Raw genomic sequence first — 22,724 nt, forward strand, 5'->3', positions numbered from 1 at the left:
CAAAACAAGACAGTGAGCCTTCATTTTAGAAATTGTGTCCTCAGTTTTTGGACCCAGCACAGCAATTTTAAACCTCAGCTTGTCCCCCTGTTTGTGTAATATTGGTAAGTTAACATCTACAAACTACATTTCCCTGCCATTCACTCTGCTATCTCTCCTCAGATATTATAGAATATAGACACTTTATGACCAGTTTCTGTGTAAAAGGGCTGCGCACATACCCGCCACTTAAATGCTGCTCACAGGCCCAGTGTAGCCAGTTTCAATGATTATAGCAGTAGTGTAGTGTTCAATGTAGCCAGCCCATAAGAAGTCTGTAGTTAAATCTACACAAACAAAATTGCTGTGTTAATGTCTTACCTTAAACAGGCGTAGTATGTTGGCCACCATGATGGAGACGGAGCTGGAGGAGGCTCCAATGACGCCCACCACCCTCTCAGGTTTGGTGATGATTGGCGATCCCCCGCCCAGACATTTGACGTCTGTGCCGTCCTTTTCAATCAGAGCCTGCACGAAGGTGAGTGACTGCTCCAAGGCGTGAGTGTCCCTGGAACAGGTGTCCAGGACTCGTGCTCCCAGTGTGATGTTAGGCAGCAGATTATTATCATTATTGATGCGGTCAAGGGCAAAGAGCATGGCCTCCAGTCTGTGTATACCCTTCTCCTTCTTCAGCTCCCCACATGGCTTGCCATCGTGGCCCCTGGCGTGTACTGGGAAGAGCCCACCTAAGGAGATATCCCCGTCAATGCGGATAGAGTTCAAATGTGTGTGTCCCGGCCCTTTGGGTTTGGCAGCCTGAGACGCCTTAAGGGAGCTGTACAGAAGAAGCAGCAGCAGCAGTGGTACAATCAGGCTGTTTCGTCGACAGCCGGTCCGATCCGGTCTGCACGCCGGGGGTTGAAACATGACCACGGTCCGAGCACACATCCACGCCATACAACCAAACCCAGCAATCAGAAAACAACAGAAGCCAGGTATTATTTTATGATGGCCAGAGGGTTAATTGCAATACCTCTTGAAGCAGCTGGCACAGAAAAGGCTTCCTCTCATGTCTCTCCTCTCTCCCAGGCATTCAATTAATGTAGAATATGAGCTTGGCTCTTTCACAGGATGTAATCCTGTTCTCTTTTCCTCTTTCACTCCCTCACTCCATCATCTGACCACAGTGGTGGGCAGCTGCTCTTGTGTCTTCTGTTATTCACAGACTTGCCTATGGAGATCCTTCACTTGGGGCATTAGGAAGAACAAAGGTGAACGATAAGCTTTTTCTCTCTGTCTCTCCCCTCCTCTCTCTCTCTCTGTTTCTTTCCTCTCCACCTCAATCAGAAGTTTTTAATCTCCCCTGCTCCCCTGGGCAGGGATTTGGTATATGTCAGAGCCCTCAGGCCTGCTTAGGTCCACAGGCTTCAGAGTGAATTCCTGAAAGATGAAAAAGAGAAGAGTAGTGAGACAGTGCACAGAGAAAACAGAAAAAAGGCAAAGGCATTGGTATTGGTACGAGCTTTTCAATACCTATTTCTTTCTTAACCTTTTTACTGCAGCATTATGTGGAATGAAGAGACAGTTATGCTCCCAAAACTCATTTATTTCTCTTATGTAGTATTCCTACGTCTACCATTTTGAATTCTAAAGGTTTCCATGAACTCTCAAGGTTGACAGGGCTGAGTGTCAGATCTCTGTGGTTCATTTTCATCTATCAACCTTGTCAGCGGATACATTCAGTCTGTATCACAACATTGTGACAATCCGTCTATTATGTTTCTTATTTCTGCTGTTGATTTTACTTCAAACTGGCGAATTGAAGCTTTTTTATGGTTACACAAGACTGTGCCTTTGCTATTGGCAGTAGTAGTTAGGTTGCTGCTGTCTTGGTACTTTGCTAAGAAATTATCATTTTCTGAGAAAATGTATCACCATTGCTGCCACATTATTTCTTCAAAGCCTGTCAAATCATTAGTAACATTAGGGGTTTAAAGGGAAGTTCAAAAGAACTGAATAGGCTACTGATGAAGCTGATATCTCTTTGTACCAAATAGACCACTCCAGCATTACCTAGGTATTTCTGCTTACTACAGGCAAAATCAATTACATATATTATAATAGAATTCATATGTGGGTCTCAGGGTCTCTTAAGCTTGTCTCAGTCTATGCCTTGCAGGGTAGAAAAGTACAACATACCGAGGGGGGTATGGTCTAAGAAAGAGTTTTAAATCGTAATTATGCTATTACAGATGGAGAGCAGCTTTTATATCCAAAGTTGGTATGGAGAAAAATATCCACCTTAAGAAATCACTGCATGAAGCAAGCAGACTTCTGATTCTAAGCAGCCATTAACACAGCAGAAGATACAGTACATTTTCAAAAATGACTGAAATATCATCCAGATTACTGGTGCCTGTAATTTAGCCCAGGAAGGATTATAAATATTTTACACATACTGATCACATGTAGAAACAGAGCTTCGACGAATTGAAATATTGAAGCCAAAGCCTTAATTTCAGCTCTATGATGGCAGTCGTACCTCACTAATGCAGCAACTTATCGGTTAATCTGCTGATTATTTTTTTGTTTAAAAGCTTGAGCTACAAAACATCAAAACTACATTATTACATTTTATGACTGTAAAAGGTGAATCCTTACACTAATCTCATAAATGTTTTTTAGCTTTATACTTAAACTACATCTGTTTTGATGCAGTTCTGTTAATTGTTTCACTACCGTCACAGTTATTAGGCACAGATTCTGTACAGACTCAACTGCTGCAAACAAGCCGGTGAGATACATAATGCAGATTTAAAGCTTTTGGAGTTTCTTAGCTCTATCCTTTAATGCACATTTACACACCATGACACTTTCATTCCCTCCCTTTTCTTTTCTTCTCCCTCTGACACAAATAATACATGCATGCCATATAGACACAAAATATGCCACTACAAGCTATCTTGTATGTACATATCTACACCCTGTTCATTCCCGAAGCTGTAATAGGCTCTGAAGGAACAATCTCCCTGCACACAGTCCCAGAATGGGCTGTAGACATTGGTTTTCCACCGGAGTGGGTTGAAGCCTTGGATCGGCAACGGCTGAGATTCATTGAGAGCATATTGGAAGTGACAAGGTCCTTTGAATACACCCAACTATCTCCTACTGAGTGAGAAGTAATTTTTCAGAGTTGATTCACTGCAGGTCCACTTTAACTGCTGCAGAGCAGATGACAACTGGAAAGCCAGCCAATTCACCTTAGCCCCCATAACCAAATACAAACCATGCACCAGCATATCTAACATCAGAGCATTCACTCAGGAGAAGGCAGTGAGCTGCCAACACAGCTCTGTATAGATAGGCGAAAGGGAAAAAATACAGCTGTAAACATTGAAGAATTCAAATAAGAAACTGTTCTGCAAGACTGCAGATTTCAAGACAGATGTCATCAAACTTCATGTTTGTACAAAATACAAGCTGGTGGGGAGACAGCTCATATGTCTCCCTCAGACTGAAAAACAGCTCGCCAATCTAAAAGGAATATCTCGAGTGCAACTGCAAGAAAAAGATCTTACACCTTGCAAGATTACATTAAGCATTATCGTGTTAATCAGCTTGTTTTGTCTCTTTCCAGATGGATATCTTATAGTGTTTCCTCTTTGACCACGATGTACATAATTCATTCTTTAATCTTAAAGATCTCAGAGCTATGGGGGGTGGGCTGGCTATATCCACTGAATAAATCATTTCAGAAACAAGCATCACTCTGTTGAAACCTATGAATCCCGTTTTAATCAAGCACCAGGGTAAGGGTAGACCACCTTTCAGAGCTCTATTCAACGACACGTAGTGAAGTAGTAACTGAATGGAGAGTGTAGTATTAGCATACTCAGTGAAATCCGGTTACACATTATCAGTGTTTTCACTGTCCGTCTTATTTCCAGAACTCAGCGGTAATATGCTGTATGTAACATAGATTTGACTGTGTGGCTCATGTTACAATTTCCAAACCCGACACATATCTGCTTTTGAGGCACTGCAACAAACACAGTGCTCGGAAGAAGAAAAAAAAAACAGGTTACAGTGGTATTGACCGAAAAGACAAACTGTGTGTATGTTTACAGATTACCCCATAATGGCATACCTCAATAAGCAATGTACAACAGAGACTTGAGAAAAACAAACAAAAATGCTTACCAGCAACAAAATGTCAAAGACAGCTGCAGGAATTACAGGAGATTCATATCAGGAGAACAACCTTTCCTCAGGTGCAAAAGCATGTTTCAGAATTACTATGCATTTGTTTCAAAAGGCCATACAATAACCTTCAGGCAAATAAGTGTGTTGTCACATGACCATACAACCTACACCAGTACATACAGTAAAACCTTGACCTGATAAGGGCAAAACCAAAATCTGTTTACAATGATATTTCTTCAACAATTTAAATATGTTTTTCTGTGTTTACTTTTTGCACATTAAAGATGCCAGTTTTGGCAACCTTATTGTCGAAGATTTAACTTATTCTTGACTGAAAGATTATCAAATAAAACATATTTTAATGTTCACAGGAAGACACGGTGTGGGTGTTGTTTTACATTGTGTCGGTCTCGCATCGCCTACACATCTGTCACCAAGATTAGTTTTCAAGTATACAGACAATTTTGATATATGGATATAGGAAGTGTTGTAATGGTTTGGTGGTGTTTGAGGGAGGACTAGAGACAGTTTGTGTTTAAATAGAGCATAAATAGCTAAGTCATTGGGGAAGATGTGATCTAGAAAGATCTGCAAACATACTGTAGACTCAGGTTGCTAAGAGTAACAATGCTGCAAACACAATTTCATTTCAGTGAGAAGTATGCGTCCCTTCCACTCTCCTCAACCCGCCTGCCCTTACAAATGCACTTGACTGGAAAAAAACTTAAGATGTGTTCCCTTTGAAGATGAAGAATGTGTTGTGCAGACCGGCCCCTACACCTTGAAACTCCCTCATATTTTTTTACCACTTTTACAGCTCCGGCCCAAGCATTTTATAGTCCAATCAGCACTGCAAAAGGAACATAATAAATACAAACAAGAGTACATCTGAAATAAATGTGTATTTATATTCGGCAGATTATTCCCCTCTTCATGTTCTGAGACCTGAGCAGCTGCTGGTTGGCAAAGCCAGCAATGGAAACTTTTAGAGATCTGCTGTAGCTCTCCTCTCACAGATGGGCAGGAGGGGCTCTCTAATTGACACTCCAGCATGTTGATGCTGCACAGCAGATCAATAGGAAGGTAGAGGAAGGCTGCCCTGAGGAAAATGAATGGAGAGAGCAGGGCTAAGCTGCACACGAGGACTGAAGAGCTTAGAAGAGGCAGCCACTATGTTTCTAGTGAAAGGAAAAATTACTGAAATGAGCCTTAAAAGGATGCATCAATAAGAATGGATCAAACTTTCAATGTTGCTCTTTGTTCACATTTGGGGGTAATACCTTAATTTTTGAACAGCAAAAACAGAAAACTGCAATGCAGTTAGTGGAATACACTGAATTGAGCTTGCCATCTGTCACAGATCTGCTTTTTTAGCACGTCAACCCGGCTTTTCCCAGCCTGAAAAATTCTGACACTGTTCTAATAGAAAAATGTTTTGTTTCACCAGCAGTTTTACTGTATTATTGTGAGCCACATTGCCATTTTCAGAATCATATTGTGCAGCATTATATTGCATTCCTGTGCCAATCTTTAATCAGCATCTATAGTTACATGAGGTAAAAATAGGAAATTATTTAGTGTTACAATTATAAAAGTGCTGTTTGTCTCCTCGATAATTAGATTAATTGTCTTGTGTAAAAAATATATAATTTGGTGGTGATGTCTTCAAATGTTGTTTAGCCCACCCAACAAAACCTGCAGATATTCAGTTTACAATTATATAAAATAGAAAAAAGCAGCAAAGAGTAATATTTATCAAAATAGTAATTGTTTAAAATAAAAGTTTTTTATTTACTATGATATACTGTATCATCAATCCAAGGGTCATTATTTTGAAAATGTTACAAAATATAGGTTTATATTTTTCTCAAGAGATAGGGATTTATGAAGACGTATAAAACCACTGCATAGTCACTACAACAGCATGTGCAGAAAATCTTCCAGCCTTCATACGCCCCCATGCATCACTACAGAAAATGTCTTGATGAACACAGTCTTTATTGCTAGCTGTCACACTATGCATTTGAGACAAAGAGCAATCTTGATACCAGTTTGTGTCAGACTTCACAATAGAGAGAAGCCTCCACTCACTCAGATTTGTGCAGTCTGAATGTGGGGTTTTCTTCTCTCTTATGTTTCCAAGTGTTTTTAAGCTGCAGCACCTCAGCCAAGCCTTGCAGAGGCTGTGCTGTGTTTCCCTCCATTTTTGAATACTTCACAATAATAACTGATTACAGTTGTGAGAGTAAACAATTGGCAAAGAGGGAAATACCTCTCAAAGCAGAGCTGGCGATAGTGCAGACTGTAACAAAGTGAACCAAATTATAGAAAATGATAGCTAAAGCCTTCAACACAATTGTCATATTAGCTGACCGTGTATTTTAGTTTGCTCTAATTATGACACTTGTTTGGTTCAATGTGCCCCCGTTTTTATTCTATACCACAATCAGCATTTTACACAATCAAGGCAGGTATAAATGCTGCTGAAGAGCCAGGATGCAACTAATCAGAATCGATTTCCATAGTAATTCTTTATCCATCTTTTACCCAATATGATCGCTTTACAATCCTGAGGGAAATCAGCAGGAATAAGCGTTTCTCTTGCAATAATAATCAGTATATCAGCATCAATTTCACCATTTCTACAGCACACTCCTCAGAGCACTCGGATTTCTGACTTTTAGTAATAATTCAAATGCCTTTTCAGTAGTGCAATTCAATACAGAAGACGATTAATTATGTCTAGTTACTGCAATGAAGTTACTTCCAGTTTTATGATTATTTGTCTTCTAAGCAGTCCAAAATCCAAAGATATTAACATATTACACATTGACATAGAAACAAACAAAAGCCATACATTTTCACATTCTGTTTCTAGACTTAGCTATTAAACAACAAATCATTTCAGAGTGTGAGGATACAAATAAACAATCAAAGAAAAAAAGGCTACATGTGAATTCCTCAAACCTCATAAGTAACCAACAGGTTGATAACTGTGTTCACTCAAGGTGACAGGATCACGTCCAGTGTGATGTATGTATTTTGCACATCCCTGCCAGATGTGTCTACTGGTAAAAGCATTTTTACAGACAACAGAAGGATTCAAATGATCCCAATCTCTTTCCCTTGACATCTGATGTGTTTTGTCACCTTTGGATATAAAGAGAGAGATAGGAGCATGGAGCTTGAATATTTTAACTCTGGGGCACATTAATTACAGAAACAGCAAAATGCAGTTGACAGATGTGATTTATTTAGAACCCTGAGATATGTGGTAAATCTTGCCAAGACATGATATTATGCAATAGCTGACTGTGGCCGTTTGATTTCCCTTTGCTGAGAACCCTGAGGAAACACGGGTGCAATTTATCTCTTGAAATATCAACTTTATGACAACCACACCAGAGAGCCGCTCCATTTCCGTGCCGGTAACAGAAATTTTAGGACATGCAAACGAGGCTTATTAACACGAGGCCAGAGCTGTGCTTTTTCAACACGGAAAATGTAATGTGTTGTTTTGAAGATACCGTAATTCATTTGGAAGACAAGGTTGAGAACAGTGGGGGAAAGAAGAAATGGGCCATCCCTAAATTTTTTGTTTACTTGCACTGGATGCTTTTCTGCTCAGGCTAATGGAGGGCTAAGATCACTGAGCAGCATCTAGCTGGAGATAAATGGACTGAAATGTGAGAACAAGCCCTGATTCTCCTGCCCTGGAAGAGCAGAGGGAGAAATCTCATGCTGCTTAAAAAGGATGAAGATGCTATGAGAGGAAACCATCAGGGAATCAGAAGAGCATATTAAAAACTGTTGACTTCCCGTTCACTGACTGACTGATTCAATGACTAACATCTTGCTATGATGATGAAATACACACCCCCATATTCCTCAGTTTTCACCCGTCTGCTTTACAGAGTCTTCTCCTTTATTCACTCAGTCTCCTATAGTCTTGTTTAGGCTCTTCTTTTGATAAAAAAAAGTGCCAACTCTACTTGTTATTCATCACCGGTACCAGGTTTTCCTCCTCATAAAAGCTTTGAATTCCTACCTATCATCACATGCACACCTTGGGACCTGGATTGAATATGATTCAGAGGGCAGGTTTGAATCTTGAATCTACAGGTTAAAATATATCCAAACGTCCTGGTCTCTCAAAGCCTCTGGCACTGAAGGCTGCTCTCTCATTCGCTCGCTCTGTGAAGCTGGTTAATGGTCCAGTGAAAAGATGGCATGAGGTGAACCATCTCCAGCCTCCTGTTGACTCTAAGCGGTGCTCGGTAATGATGCCTAGCATACTTCGTCTTGTGGGTCAAATACACTTTTTTTTAACCTTGTTTTTTAGAAGACAAACTATAAAGGTTTAATATGTACAGAACTGGAATGAAAAGAGACTGTATCGCAAGTCATCACTGTGTAGCAGGTCCCAGGAAGTGTGTGTGTAGGGGGAGGGGGGGGTCACAGTCGATACAGAAGGCTGCTACTTCTCAGACACATTGATTGATTTACTGTATCTGTTGAGCTAGACCTGCCTGCCTGTCAGGATTAAAGAATTTGTCTTATCAAACCTGTGCCCCTGAGAGACCTATTTCCAACAGAATCACTTGAAGCTGCAACATATGGAAAACTAGGGCATATCAGCTAGAATGAGTGTTTTCAAGGTATGGTCTGTATTTGTTAGATTTTTTGAGATAATGGGAACAAGATGTAGTCGCACAAAGATCAAGTGCCTGAGTGAGAGCTGAAGCTGACGCTCAATCTGACCTCAAACTGAATCCTATGAAGTCTCTTATCAAACCATTTTACATTTACTTTTGGGCAAAGAGATAAATCCAAGGCTGAGTAAAGTCTTCAAAGACCAGAGCCATCACCTGCCACACCTTCACAAAACTGTACACTTTTAATCTCCTGCAGATAATACAAAATGCATAAGACCCAGGGACTCCGGAGAGTAAATCGAGAACCAGGAGGCCTCCCTGCTGAGTACAATTTTGTCATTATCTCAACCACATCCAGGAACTTTTCTATTCCAATGTATCTGGGAGAGGATAAAGAATGGCCTGATTATGTGAAAATTCAAGTGTCTGAATCTATTACTTATTTGTGAACTAGGGCTGCACGATATGGTAAAAAAAAAAATACTGCGATTATTTTGACAGATATTGCGATAGGACTCATGATTAGTGTGGGAATCATAATTTTTGCATCACAAATTAAATTTTCACTTCACTTTTACACAAAATAACTATGATGGGAAGTTTTTGGGGGTTTGTACCAAACAAACATGTCTTCTTGCATCTGAAGAGAATAAGAGCTGTAGTACAAGGGCATCTTTACGGAAGCCGAGAACGGCCATGGATTTTTCTTTTTTTTATGCACTGTTATCTCGTGATAACGACTTATTATGCCGTTATCACAATATAACAAAGATTGTTTTCTCGTGATAATAAAAAATCAAGACGAACACACTATTAATTAATTAGTTATCATGAGAAAACAATCTTTGTTATATCGAGGTAACGAAATAATGAATTTGTTATTACGAGATAACAGTGCTCGGCTTCCATACATCTTTGCAGCACTACAGTAATTTCATTATAATACTGTTTTGTCACACATTTAACTAACAAAACATTTCAGCTTCTGTTATTTGGACATTCCACTTGGCAATATTGCGATTTTCGATTCATTGTGTAGCCTTAGAACAAACTAGGCCTACATGATGAGAGAGGATCACCATGGGTCAGCTTTTGAAATCAACCAACACTGGGAGACAACAGGGAACATCTAACAATGTATTCCAAATGTCAAACAAATCTTTTTAGAAAAATGAACGAATAACAAAAAAAACAAGAGGGCAGATTCTCACCAAACAATCTTTTCTGAAATTCAGCACAAAATAGTTGGAAGATCTGATACCATGTTGGAAAATAAATGTCAGAAAAATATGTTAAAATCATGCTTCAGTCCAACATTCAGAGCCCCTGCCCATTAATTTTGATACAGCTTCCTGCTGAGACAGTCCCAGCCCTGCCTTTTTCTTATATCTGACTGTGAGGAATACTTTAATCTGAAGTACTGTCACATTGTGCTAGAGGAACAAAACCGCATAACATTCAGTTTCCTGTGCAACTGAGAATTATATTTTTCAGATTTTAAATTAATGTTCAAACCGAAAAATGTGCAGATCATAACAAACATTACACCTTCTTGAAATACAAAAAACACATCAAACAATCCTTGTTTCGCTTCAAAACAAAACAAAGACCATCTGTGTAATCTACACACACAATCACAGACCACACAGTAAACCATCACTGATTTATCCAGCCCTAGGAGCCACGTGTAGCTGCTTCCTGGGTCTGTATATACACACACAACACAATTACTGGCCACTTCAGCACACCGACTGTAATGTAATGCAAATCCAGCCAAAAAAAGGGAACCGCACAATTAAGCAATATAGCCTCCACAGCATTAACAACCGCCCAGTTCATAGCCAGTGCCACAGCGGGCTGTTACACATCAGTAAATAAAACGAAGGAGACAGATGAGGGGTGCATTTCACTCACTAACTGTTGTAGATGAAGACTAATGTTGTTCATGGCGGAAATGAGTTGAATTGTCTCGTATTTCTCCAGAGGCTGCACTCCTTTACAGTAACGTTTGGTTAATGTATCTTCTGTTATCTAACATTACTGTTGCCTCTTTTTCTTCTGCCTGTCATTGCAGGTCCAGTGTCTGACTAATAAGGGATCCCATCAGATGCCATTTTTAGTCATGGTAATTTTTGGAGGTAGGATTATTCTAACTTTCCATTCGGTGATTTTAACTGAAATTACTTGAGGTCACCAGCTTGACTAGATTTTGTCTTTTTCCAGAGTCCTGACCATTTACAGTTTCTAAGAAGTCACTTCTGTTCAGCTGGACATTCTTTACGTTTTAATTAAAATGTGCGAATTTCACCTGGCTTGCTTGAACTGGCGGTGACCACACGCTTCATCCAGGGGGCACTGTTTCACCAGACACATAAATTCAATTAATTAAATGATGATGATCACAAATGATCTATGACATATGAAAATAGAAGCTTGAATGATATAGATTAGGAAAATTAGTTTAGTTTCCATTGCCTCCCATAACAACACAGATTGTATTGATGAGATTATGATGATGAGAGATATGTGGTTATTTAACCAGCTTTGGGCAAACACAGTAACATAGCATGATAAGATCTCTTTGGATGTCAGTTTAATTGCAGGATTTTTTCAAACCTTTTGACTTACCATGCATTGCTAGAATTAATGCTAATGTTGCATTGTCTCATGTTAATCAATTGATGTTTCACCTGAAAATTATTTTGCTATTGAAGGTGATGTTTGCAGTGTATCTGTCAACTTGTTTTGGTGTATTTCTGCCCCCTAGTGACCAGAATTAACTAATCCAGCTAAATAAAATTAACGTTATTGTACAACGGTATCATAGATCATGTTCTGAACTTTAATGATCTGGCTGCCCTTTTATTTACAGGTGTTGTTTATGTTTTGTGTCTTTGGGTATGAGCCACAAAATTATACCTAAAGAAAGAGCAAAGGCGGTGCACACACAGAAGAACTCCTAGTGTCCTTACAACGCATGTAAATGTCCTTTTGATAAAAATGACTTTGGTAGTGAAATGGCCCTAAAAAAGACAATTCATAACTTGTAATGCCAATGAAGAGAAAACCTCTACCAGTAATTATAAATTATATAACAACCGTGTGTGTGCCCACAATAAAGGTTTGTACAAAAAAAAGACAGAAAAGAAATGACAATAATGAAGTTTAATTTTTTACATGCTCAGACAAACAATCACCACAATCCCACCAGAGGGACCATTATCCCCATCAGACCAATCTATTGAGCAGTGCATCCTTGCTTTGCAGCACTGTGTTTTTACTCTTGGCTACCTGTGTAAAAATGTTTATGTTTTTGTGTGTAGGATGGAGCCTTTCCTTGCAGCAGGTGCTGGATGTATAGGCTGATCTCCAGAGAGACATCACTTTATCATGCATGTGGGGCATCTTTTCTATGCATAATTGATTAAAATATACTGCCAGCTCATGAGTGTGAACACCTGTTCTTTAACCTATAAATGTACCTTTCAGACAACTTCAGGATGAATTTTTCGTCTTTTTTTTTGAGAGAGAGAGAATAAGAGTGGATTTTTTATGGAACAAAGCTCTGATTATCCTTCAAACGTTGGTGAAACCAAGGACACTCAGAAGTGCAGATGAGCAGTCTAGAGCCCACAGGTCCTATGAGACCTGCAGCAGATGTTGGCTACGCAGGGTCTTCTTCCAAATCAGCAGGTGGGCATGGGCACTCACCATGTAATGCATGGTCAGTGTGTAGGCTGGAACACTTTTATGTTCACCAGCTTTAGCTCTCCAGCAAAATGGTAACCTTCAACAGTTTCTAACTCATAGCTGATGTCTACAATGAAACAGCAACAGGGATCTTTGACAGTGCTTGTCAGTTAGGACTTTATAGTGAAATGAGACAGCAACTCGCTCTAGATTTGTTTAAAGCTTAGTGTTGTGGACTGAGCAGTCAAGGCACAAGGAACACAGGTTTTAACAAACTGACCTAACAGAATGAGACATGAGGGCAGTTTGTATACTGGCTGATCAAACCAATAAATTCACATAGAGGACAACAATCAACACAAAGAAACACAGACTGCTGCTGTCAGAGCTCTTGGTATGGTCCTTAGCAATGCCCCTATCTTTTATCAGACCAGGAAGGAGAACTCAGCAGCCAAGTAACTCAAAGACAAAAATAAATCAATTAGCATAAACCATTATTAAACCAACTATCAATATGACAAAACAATGTCCACTAAATGTGTGCTAATCTAGAAAACAATATACTGTCAAGTTGCTAATAAACAAACTGTATTTTATGTCATTGTAAGTGATCATGTGGCTGTGTGTGAGAAACTTCAATTTTCAAGTGTGTGGCTGTTTACACCACACTTAGTAAAAAATGTAGTGTAAGCCTCTGACAGTAATGGTTATGTTGGGTTTGTGATTGGATAAGAGGATGGTTTTGCTTAAATGGGGATTAACAAATCTTTGCCAGAGACTACTGTACTGTGCAATGATAGCAATTTTACAGGTTATTTGCTTGTCACACGGTTTGAGATGGGCCTAATAAAATCTCAGTTGCAATTTGTGTCAAATTTTGAGGCTTGTGAATTGTCTCTGGCACTAGTGTTTTTCTAACAATTGAAAATTTGCATTTACAGTAGATAAATACATGCCAGTGTGGAGTCTACGTGTATGTAACTGTGGCCATTTTAATGCCATATCCTAATTGGTTGGTTTGCAGACAGTGGTCGTAGCAGTCACACTGTGGGACTTTGGTTTATACATTTCTGACACAATTTTGATGCAGCCTGCAGCTAAAGCTCCAAATTGGACAACAACACATGTCTCTCAGTGTGATCTAGGACCACCATTTTGGATTTATAACCTAAGATTTTACTCAGTTTCTCTTATGGCTGTCAGTTGTCTTCTGTGACAGCCCAAAATTGTACAGTGAAGGGCTTCTGTTCCAAAATGTAACCGGTTGTCAGACCTCAAACCTGCAATAGAGTAGCACTTTTATGACTGTTGGTAGAGACTAGCCTGACAAACAGGACAATATATGGCCAACTCGAGCAATTCCACTGCATCTTTTAGAAGAAGAGACTGGGTTAAGGAAAAAAACAAATATAAAAAATTCCCAACTATCAGCCTAGAGAGAATAATGTACACTTGTCTGAACTCCACAGCCGATCACAGGTCTTTACAAGTGTGTAATTGCTATGTGACACTTTGGAAGACAGCACAACAATGTAATCTCAAATGAGATTATCTGAATGAAAAAGAAAGGGACATTGTTAGAGGAGAAAGATTTCTCTTCAAGAAAATAATACTGCCTCTCTTTTTGCATTCATGTCACAATTCAAACATCAGTTTACACTGCCATGACTTCACAAGTTGCCCTGAACACTGTAACAAGTCGTTAGGGGCAGGAGAGAAGGATGTCACTGACAATTTTATAGAGTGCAAAGCTTGACTGCTAATGAGGGTTTTTTTTCTCTACTATTGGCAAATATTACAACTTATTTCCTTATTTTTTTTGAAAAAGCGAAACAAAAGACATGGCAGTGTTTCTGATTAAGACTTATTTTGTGTTCTTGTTGTATACAACTAAATGGACTAACATTCATTTTTCCAGTTATTTATTTATGTATTTATTTTTGTTTACCAAAGTATTTTGCACATTTGTGACACTGTTTTGTTTGACATTGTGCAGCATCTCTCTGAAACATTTCTAATAATTTCTCCTTAAAACGGTTTTGGTAAATAGGCATTCGTTTGATGGTGCTCTGAGCCGCATCCCAGAGCCTTACATGGACATCTCCACTGACCGTTTAATCAGGTGCTAATTAACTGACACAACCTTAGAAACCAATTTATGATTACTTTTCTTCTCCCACTCATAGCCCATTATGTTTCACAAAGATATATTCGGAAATTCATTTGGAAGATGGCGCTATATTGTCAGTATCTGAAGTAATAACTCAACAAGGAAATTACTGTGTCTGGAAATCAATTTAATTTTAAAAAGTTAGCACTACTTATTAAACGGCCATCCCATTTACAGTGATGAGTGTAAGCATTTAACTATACAAGCACATCAACTCAAGCCCTGCATCCACATGCAAAACAATAATGCTCGTGAAAAGTGCTTCTTATGCAACAAAGTGTGGCTGATGAGATATAAATAAATTCATGAACAGGTGTAATGTGTTCCGTAAAAACTTGAAATGGCCTTTCAGCACAAAGTGAGAGTGACTGCAAATTATTTATGTTAATTTTAAAATACATTACATACACAGTCACACAAAGAACTCTATTACAACAACCTTGTATCAAGAATAACACCTGTTATAACGGATTTCTGAAACCAGTGTCGTATTTGTAATAGAGATAAAAAACTTTTACTTTGAATGACTACCTTGACGTCATAAAGCCAGATATCATTTTGAATTACTGTATGGGAAACTAGCCCTTGACCAAGCTCACACACTATATACTTACTATAGCATGGTCATAGAAAGTCCTGCTTCCCTAAAGCTACAACTCACTAAATAATGTGGCAGCGCTGTGTAGCCTACACAACTGCTATACAAATACTGTATAATAAAGACTATAATGAGAGGAGAGGAGAAATCAAGGAAACACTAAATTATTTGGTGCCAATGCCAAATTTCATGGCAATCCATTCAATATTTGTTGAGATATGTCCCTCAAAAACACAAATGTTAACCTTGTGGGGGAATAATTCATTGGGATTCTGGTCTGGTAAGCATGAATGTCTGGACAAACTTTTCTGTCAATCAAGCCAGTGTATGTTGGGATATTTCACTGGGTGCGAGATTAAAAGTCAAGGGATAGCCAAAGTCTGCAGAATTCACACTATGAGAACCTTTAATGTCTATACAAAAACAACAATAATAACACATTTTATTAATTAGTAATTAATAGTAAGTAAAACAGCAGCACAATTAAGCTGTTTCCATGATTCTATTTATATATCAATAATCACATTTGCATGTCATAAGAGAATACTACTGAGGCACAAACTGATCAAATTTCCCATTAAGACAATAGCATGTCTTAAATGGTCTCTGTGAATGCCAGTAATAGCTAAAGGCTCCACGTACCTTATTGCAATTATGCCTGCTAAGAGCATCATACAAACAATCACAGCACAATGTACTGCCTTACTCATATTACTGTTTTAATCACATTACAATCGCATTTTCCATAGGCATGTACACATGATCTATGGTCCTGAAACTGCTGTGCCATCACAACAGCTAAATGGAATAAGTGCAGTGGATGATAAATGTTGTTAAAGATACATAAAAAGCTGAAAATATATCCCTCAAGTGTTCACTTTTTTGGTCGTTTGTCTTATCACTGTCACAGTCTCGAGGGGCTGCAGAATGTTAAAACTAGCACAATAATTGAACTACCCCAAATCTTTCATTCAGTCTTCCTCACAAAAAGGTTAACCTTGTTTTGGGCAACTAAAATAGTTATATCTCTACCAGGACTACCAGGCAGCCATGAAAAGGAAACCAAAGATGTCTTCTTGAATTTATTTTTGAAAGGGTACACTCGTCTGAAACCACAAGAAAAACAAAACTGTGGAGTCCTTCCACTTTGTGATTTCAAGGTTTCCACTAAACAACACTAATATGTTAATTTGGTTATTCAAAATTCTTTTCATCCTCTTTTTATCATGTTTTTTAATTATCCGATAATATCCCATATATACCAGTTGTTTTCTTCAACTTGGCTTCTCTTACACAGTGTACCTTCCATGCTTATAAAATACCCATCAGGATAACACATGAGGAAGAGGGAAGAAAAATCAATGTAATTGAACACTTTGTGGTCACTGCGATAGCTAGTGTAGATGCAATTCTCTAATGTTAAAAAGGGACAACGTGCAGAAACAAAATCCTCCACTTACTTGAGCCCATGGCGCCACAGCTCAAACGGAACAAATTCTAAAGTCTCAAGAGCACAAATTTGATGATAAAATGTTTTTGGAGTATGAAATCTGCAGCATGTAAAGGAAAAGGAAGTGACTGTGACAGATCGCTGTCTTTCTGTGATCCTAGTTGTCATGGAGATGGTAGTAACATGTTGTAATGTCAAAGTTTGATGTTGCTCATTAGGCCAGTAATGATTTGTGGATAGATTGTAGGTGAGGGAGCAGTGTCTCATTTGAAGTCATACACTGGCATCCAGGGTACTTCAGACACTAGTGTTTACTGAGCGATCCAAGCTATTTCATTGCTCCTAATGTCATAATTTACATTCTGCTAGTGGACCCTAATGGATCCAACACTACACATCTTCCCTTTTTGTTGAGCTGAATAATCAATAAAAATGTAGGTTTCAATCTTTTTTATAATGCAGCACAATATAATTGTGTTTATGATGGTATTGTTATTACTAGAGGCATCAGTAGTATTACCTTTATCATAATTATTATTGTTACTGTTTGTGTGTGTTTTGGACTCATGATGGAACATTTATAGCAGGTGGCTCATCATTGTTTGCCTGTGACGAGCTACTGTGTGAAATTCTAGTAGGGGATTTACTTTTATGCCACACAGTTTGACTCCTTAACTCCCTAACAGATACTGAACATCTGTCAAATTTCTCAGCAGTGTGACAGTCTGATGGCAAAAACAGTCAATATTTCAGCTACAGTATGCAGTATTTATTCAAAACCTAATGGGAGCTCTACATTACATTTTGAAGCTACAGCAGGCAAGAATTTCTTTTAAAAACAGATTTGTTGTATCAGTTGAAATCCGGCTGCAAGCCAACACCACATCCAGTGTAACTGAGGCTACATTGATTAACCCTGCTTACTCAAATTAAATTCTGGTGTTGGGTACCCACAGAAGTGACAAATCAAAATTTGAGTCAAAGATGCTACCCAATTAGTAGCAAGTGAGTGCTCTGATCAGAGAAAACTGGATTCAGCCATGTTTCTTCTGCCAGCTATGAGCTTTTGCCTTTTCTGTCCCTTTAAAGCAATCACAGACAGGCCAGTATTGCTGTGTGCAGTTTAATGAATGCTCAAGCCATGATTTCCGGGTAGAACTTTAAATTGTACGAAATCGTTACTACTCACTGCCAAGTGTAGCTTTAAGTAGTATGAACCCACATATTATATGTTTACTGCAGCATCTGCACTGTTGACAGCTTGTGACAAGATTCAAACTATTTTCATGGGAGTGCTCCAGTCCGAGCAGGATTGCACTTCTTCCCATGCCTCTCTGATTGTAAGACCTATGAATTTTTAAGCCTGCATCGTGGTGACATGCAGGAGTTCTTGGCATATAAAATCATATAGAGTTTGGCCCCTAAGGCTCCCTATTCCAGCCCCGGTCCTTTCCCTTTGACATTAAGACCAGAACATGCTCCCTCACAGGAAAAGCCCAGCTTCTGCCTTTTAATGAAAGGTGTTCATCCTCACCTTGTCAGCAACAGTGTGCGACTACGACAGGTTGACGCCACTTAGTCTCCCTAAGGGGAGCTTCGGCTGTCAAGCAGAATTTGCAGTCCTGCCATTTTACCTTGACAGACAAACCAACCTGGACAGTACAGGAGAGTGGGGCCACATAATGGGCCCTCCAGTTGTCTTCCTCTTAAAAAAGTGAATTGGATGACATTTGTGTCTTATTTGAGTCCTTAGCTGCATCTTGTTCTGCTGCGCTAGTCATTCTGTGTTTACACCAACAGATGAATCAGAGCATTACTTTCACAATCATTCATCGCCCACGCCATCACATCACAATCCTCGAAAGGCCCTCGGAGGTCAGTGTGGCGGAGATGACCGGTCTTTCCCTTGGCTGCTACGAGCGAGTGCCTTTGCTTTGCCCTAGTTCCCCTGCATGGGTGAGCCCTGATCGCAGGCGTAAGGGGGGTTACAGTAATGCTAGCTGACATCCTGAGAAGCTGTGATTGCTTAGAGGGCTTTGTGGGCGGGATGGGTGGACGGTGTGGGTGGTGGCAGTGGAGGGATATGGGCTGTGTCTCACAAGGACCTTTAACAGCCTTTTAAAAGCTCTGAGAGGGCCGGCCTGACGCCAGCCACTCACAGGAGAGAAACTGCTGACAGGGCTAAAAGGAGGGAGGGCAGTGGGGAGGAGGAGAGCAGGAGCGCACAGCAGTTCCTGGAATGCCTTTGAGTTCATCACGTAGTCTTGTGATCCCTGCGAAGATCTAGACACACCACAATCTAATCGCCCTAACTGTAGTCACTGTGTAATTACAACCATTTGTGCTAAATAATTCACCAGGTGCAACCGCTGAAATAACATCCAGCACTCATGGAATGCACTTCTGTGAGCTTTTCCTCTGCAGCCCATTACACCACTTTAGTCTTTGTCGGGTCAGCCTGGCCACTGAGATAGAAACATTCTACATTACAATCCTATGACCTGGTACCACTCACAGTAAGCTCCCAGAGTGCTGTGTTTGACCTATAAAGGTCTGACTAAATTGGCTAATATCATGCTCTGTGCTATTGAATCCTCTGTTTCTGTGGACAATCATCCATTGCCAGAAAAAAAAGACATTATCAAAAAAGAACACTAAAGTCCTGGGTAGCTTTATTACTCTCATTCCTTCAATAACTCCCTCAGACTTCCAGTTGCGTGCCATATTTCATCTCGGCGCTGAAGAATGAGTTTTCTGACAGTGAACATGAGAAATGCAAGAGACTCAATGGGCATGGCTGGAGGGGGGCAGCCTACCCACAGAAGATCACAGCAGTGGCCATGAATGCATCAGAAAACACTGCTGTAGGCGAGCATAAGTCAACAGCGCCTAATGTGAGCCTTTGGTATGCATGATGTTAAATAGATTGTGAAAATGCTCTTTTCATGACTAAGATGGAGCTTTTCATTAATCCTAGAGCTGAACCTGCCTCCGCAAAACAACGAGCATCCCTCACGGGAAAGACAAAACACCCACGGTGGGCTAGAGAGATCTCAGAAGAGCTCTCATACAGCTCATGGACTCTCTTTGCATCCGCCCCCTTAACTGTGCGTGAATTTGTGATTTGCATGTTTGTAGATATATGTGATACGTCACATGTGTAGTATGCTGTAGTAAGTGTCTGTGTTCCTGAGCATGTATCATTTGCTGCGTGTGTGTGTGTGTGTCTTTCAGCACCATGTACATATGCTTTTGCACTCAGCGTGTAAAGTGTAGGTGGATGTGGTTGAGACAGATATTCACAGAACTTAAATCACATCCTGCTTTTTTAGAGGAGATATAGGTTTTTGATTTTATTTTAGGAAGCCCCTGTTAATGACAGGGGATTAAAGCAATAGCACAGAGATTCTGGAAATATTAACATGTGTTAATGCTGATACGTCTGCTGAAGCTACTCTTTTATTTGCTAAAATGAACAATGAATAATACACAGGAATATAACTCGCAAACCTCAATTTAGCACAAACCCCTTTCTGCTTGTTCTCTTCCTTCCTTCCTTCCTTAGTTCTACTTTTCATGAAGTCAACGTCAACGAGAGCGCGTGTGCAAACACATTCGTACACTTACACATTAATTTGCAACCACAATTTGAAACATAATTTGCAGTGATGGAGCTGCAACTGAGGTAGATTATCACATAAATTGAGTTATGCCAGTTCGCCTTTGTGTGCCTGCATCTACACCAGTGATTGCAAGTTTCACTGTAATATGTCTACAGTGTGCCACTGGTAGGTATAAACGGTGCACCACAGATTCAAAATAAAACAGGTTTCACTGTCAAACTGTCATCCAGTCATGCTTTGTTAAAAGGAAGGCAGAGACAGTTTAATCAGCCGTTGAAAAGTTAAATGAATCACCACAGGACATCAGAGGATTCAGACTTCACTTTGGTGCCCATAGACACTAATTCTAGGGCACATCAGCCATATAGCAGCTATAAAGCTCTCTTCATGTTCTGTCGATTCTCCAAAACCTGCACCACACTAATCTCATCATAGCAAACTGGGCAATCTATTTCTGAGCAGAGCCATTTTTTGAATCAAACACCTTCCTCCCAGCCAGCAGAGTGTGACTGTGAGAACTGGAGCTGTCCGCAGGTAACGGCCCAGGCATCCATTTGTAATGCTGATGTCAGAGCCAATAATTTCAGCCAGCCACATTACCAACACCTGTGTTGATAAGTGAGGGCTGTGTATAAGTCTTGTCCGCAAATGAGGGAGTCGTTGAAAGCAACCCGAAACTTGCACCTACTGCCATTAACGCTGCAAATTTTTTCATGCTGTCCCAATTGGAAGTGAAGCAACAGAGCTAAAAGTAATGCATCTGCAAGGCTTCATTATAAATTACTGTAACCACCCGACCTGAAATCCACTCAACCAGCATGTCACCTTAGATTTAAATAGCGTTTAAAAAAAGACAGTGGACCTCCTGTGGGTCAGGAGGTAGAGCAAGTCGTGCGCTGATCAGACGATTGGAGGTTTGATCTCCGGCTCCTCCATTTGCATCGAATATACTGAACCCCAAATTGCTCCCGATGCCGTGCCATCGGTGTGTGAGTGTGTGTGAATGGGATTCGTTAGTTTCTGATGAGCAGCTGGCACCTTGTATGGCAGCCTCTGCCATCAGAGTATGAATATGTGTGAACGGCTGAATGTAACATGTAAGTGTAAAGCAGTTTGAGTGGTTGGAAGACTAGAAAGATGCTATATAAATACAAGTACATTTAGCATAATTCAGACTTCTGCCCATTATACAGGAAAACATTTGGAAAGATATTTTATTGCTCCATAGGTATCCTGCAATGTTTGTGTGTGCTGGTTCTCTTCGACACCAATCTTTGGGGCCGTTATTCTCACTACAATGGATCCTATTGTGCCCATGACTGCAATAACTAGAATTAAGGCAGCATTTTCAAGAAGCATTTGCTATATGTGTGATAAACTGCTTATATGGTGGTGCAGTCTGAAATACATTTGGGTGACAAATTAGAGGAAAAATTAACATAAAGTGTCTTAAAAAAAGTGTTGGGTCGTCACAAGCTGCCAGCATAGCTCCAGTTTACCAGCTTTGTTTTCTTGGTTAAATATTGAAAAAGTGAGAAGTAGCTAGAAGCAAAAGACATGTTGTGTTTACTTTATCTATCTACTTAATTATTCCCAAACCTTTACTAAAGTGCTTTTGTTGCCTAAATCTAACCACACACTCTACTTGAGATATAAACTCCAGTCTCTGGTGCTATAGTCCTCCGCTTCCACTACGTTTTACCTGACAATGTATTTGGCAAAACAAATTGGTAGACGTAATGTGATACATGTACTTTGTAGCATAGGTGATAACTTGGTACAGATCTGGTGACTGCATGAGACCATTCAAATACTTTTGGGAGTATTGTTTGGGAGTTTTATTTGTTTCATTTAGGCTGGTTAAGCAGCAGCTTTTGACCCTCATTTGTTTGGTTGCAAACCCATTTGTTATCTATCTACTGATACCATATTGGGATTTTAAGTAAGTACTATGCATGTATTTAGTGACAATAGGGGTCCTCTGCTTTTGTTATGCCTTTTTTAAGTTCCTTTCTATATTCTTTCATCAAATGACCATGTGTAATGTGAAAGGGGTTGGTCGTAGTGACAAACCCACAGAAAACTATCACCCGACTGCAGTCCCCCAGTTTTTTAGCAAACGGCAGTGTTATGACTGTGGTGGTATTTGGTTGCGCTATTACTGTGTGCTCTTTTCTCAGTTTGAATGAAGATTGAGGTGGTGCTGTGTAGGGTACAACTCATCTCCCTCTCCTCCAAACACTTGTTCCTGTTTCAAATCTTCGCATTGTAGTCTGTAAGATCTTTGCCTCTCTGATGCCTTTCTGTTTCTACAGTTAAAATACACTGTAAATAAACACATCAGTAAAAACTCAGT

At 39.7% G+C, this 22,724-nt stretch overlaps 1 protein-coding gene across 2 annotated transcripts in view; it reads right to left on the minus strand.

Moving 5' to 3' along the window:
* Positions 1-22,724, minus strand: part of LOC127371069 (metabotropic glutamate receptor 4-like) — a 157,047-nt gene that overhangs the window by 126,239 nt on the left and 8,084 nt on the right. For both annotated transcript variants that reach the window (XM_051413648.1, XM_051413649.1), the window contains one exon: positions 361-1,419. In XM_051413648.1, coding sequence (XP_051269608.1) covers positions 361-936 — 576 coding nt within the window. In that variant the 5' untranslated portion in view covers positions 937-1,419. The remainder of the gene's footprint in view (positions 1-360; positions 1,420-22,724) is intronic.

This window comes from Dicentrarchus labrax, unplaced genomic scaffold (genome assembly GCF_905237075.1).
Source record: "Dicentrarchus labrax unplaced genomic scaffold, dlabrax2021, whole genome shotgun sequence".
Taxonomy (NCBI): domain Eukaryota; kingdom Metazoa; phylum Chordata; class Actinopteri; family Moronidae; genus Dicentrarchus; species Dicentrarchus labrax.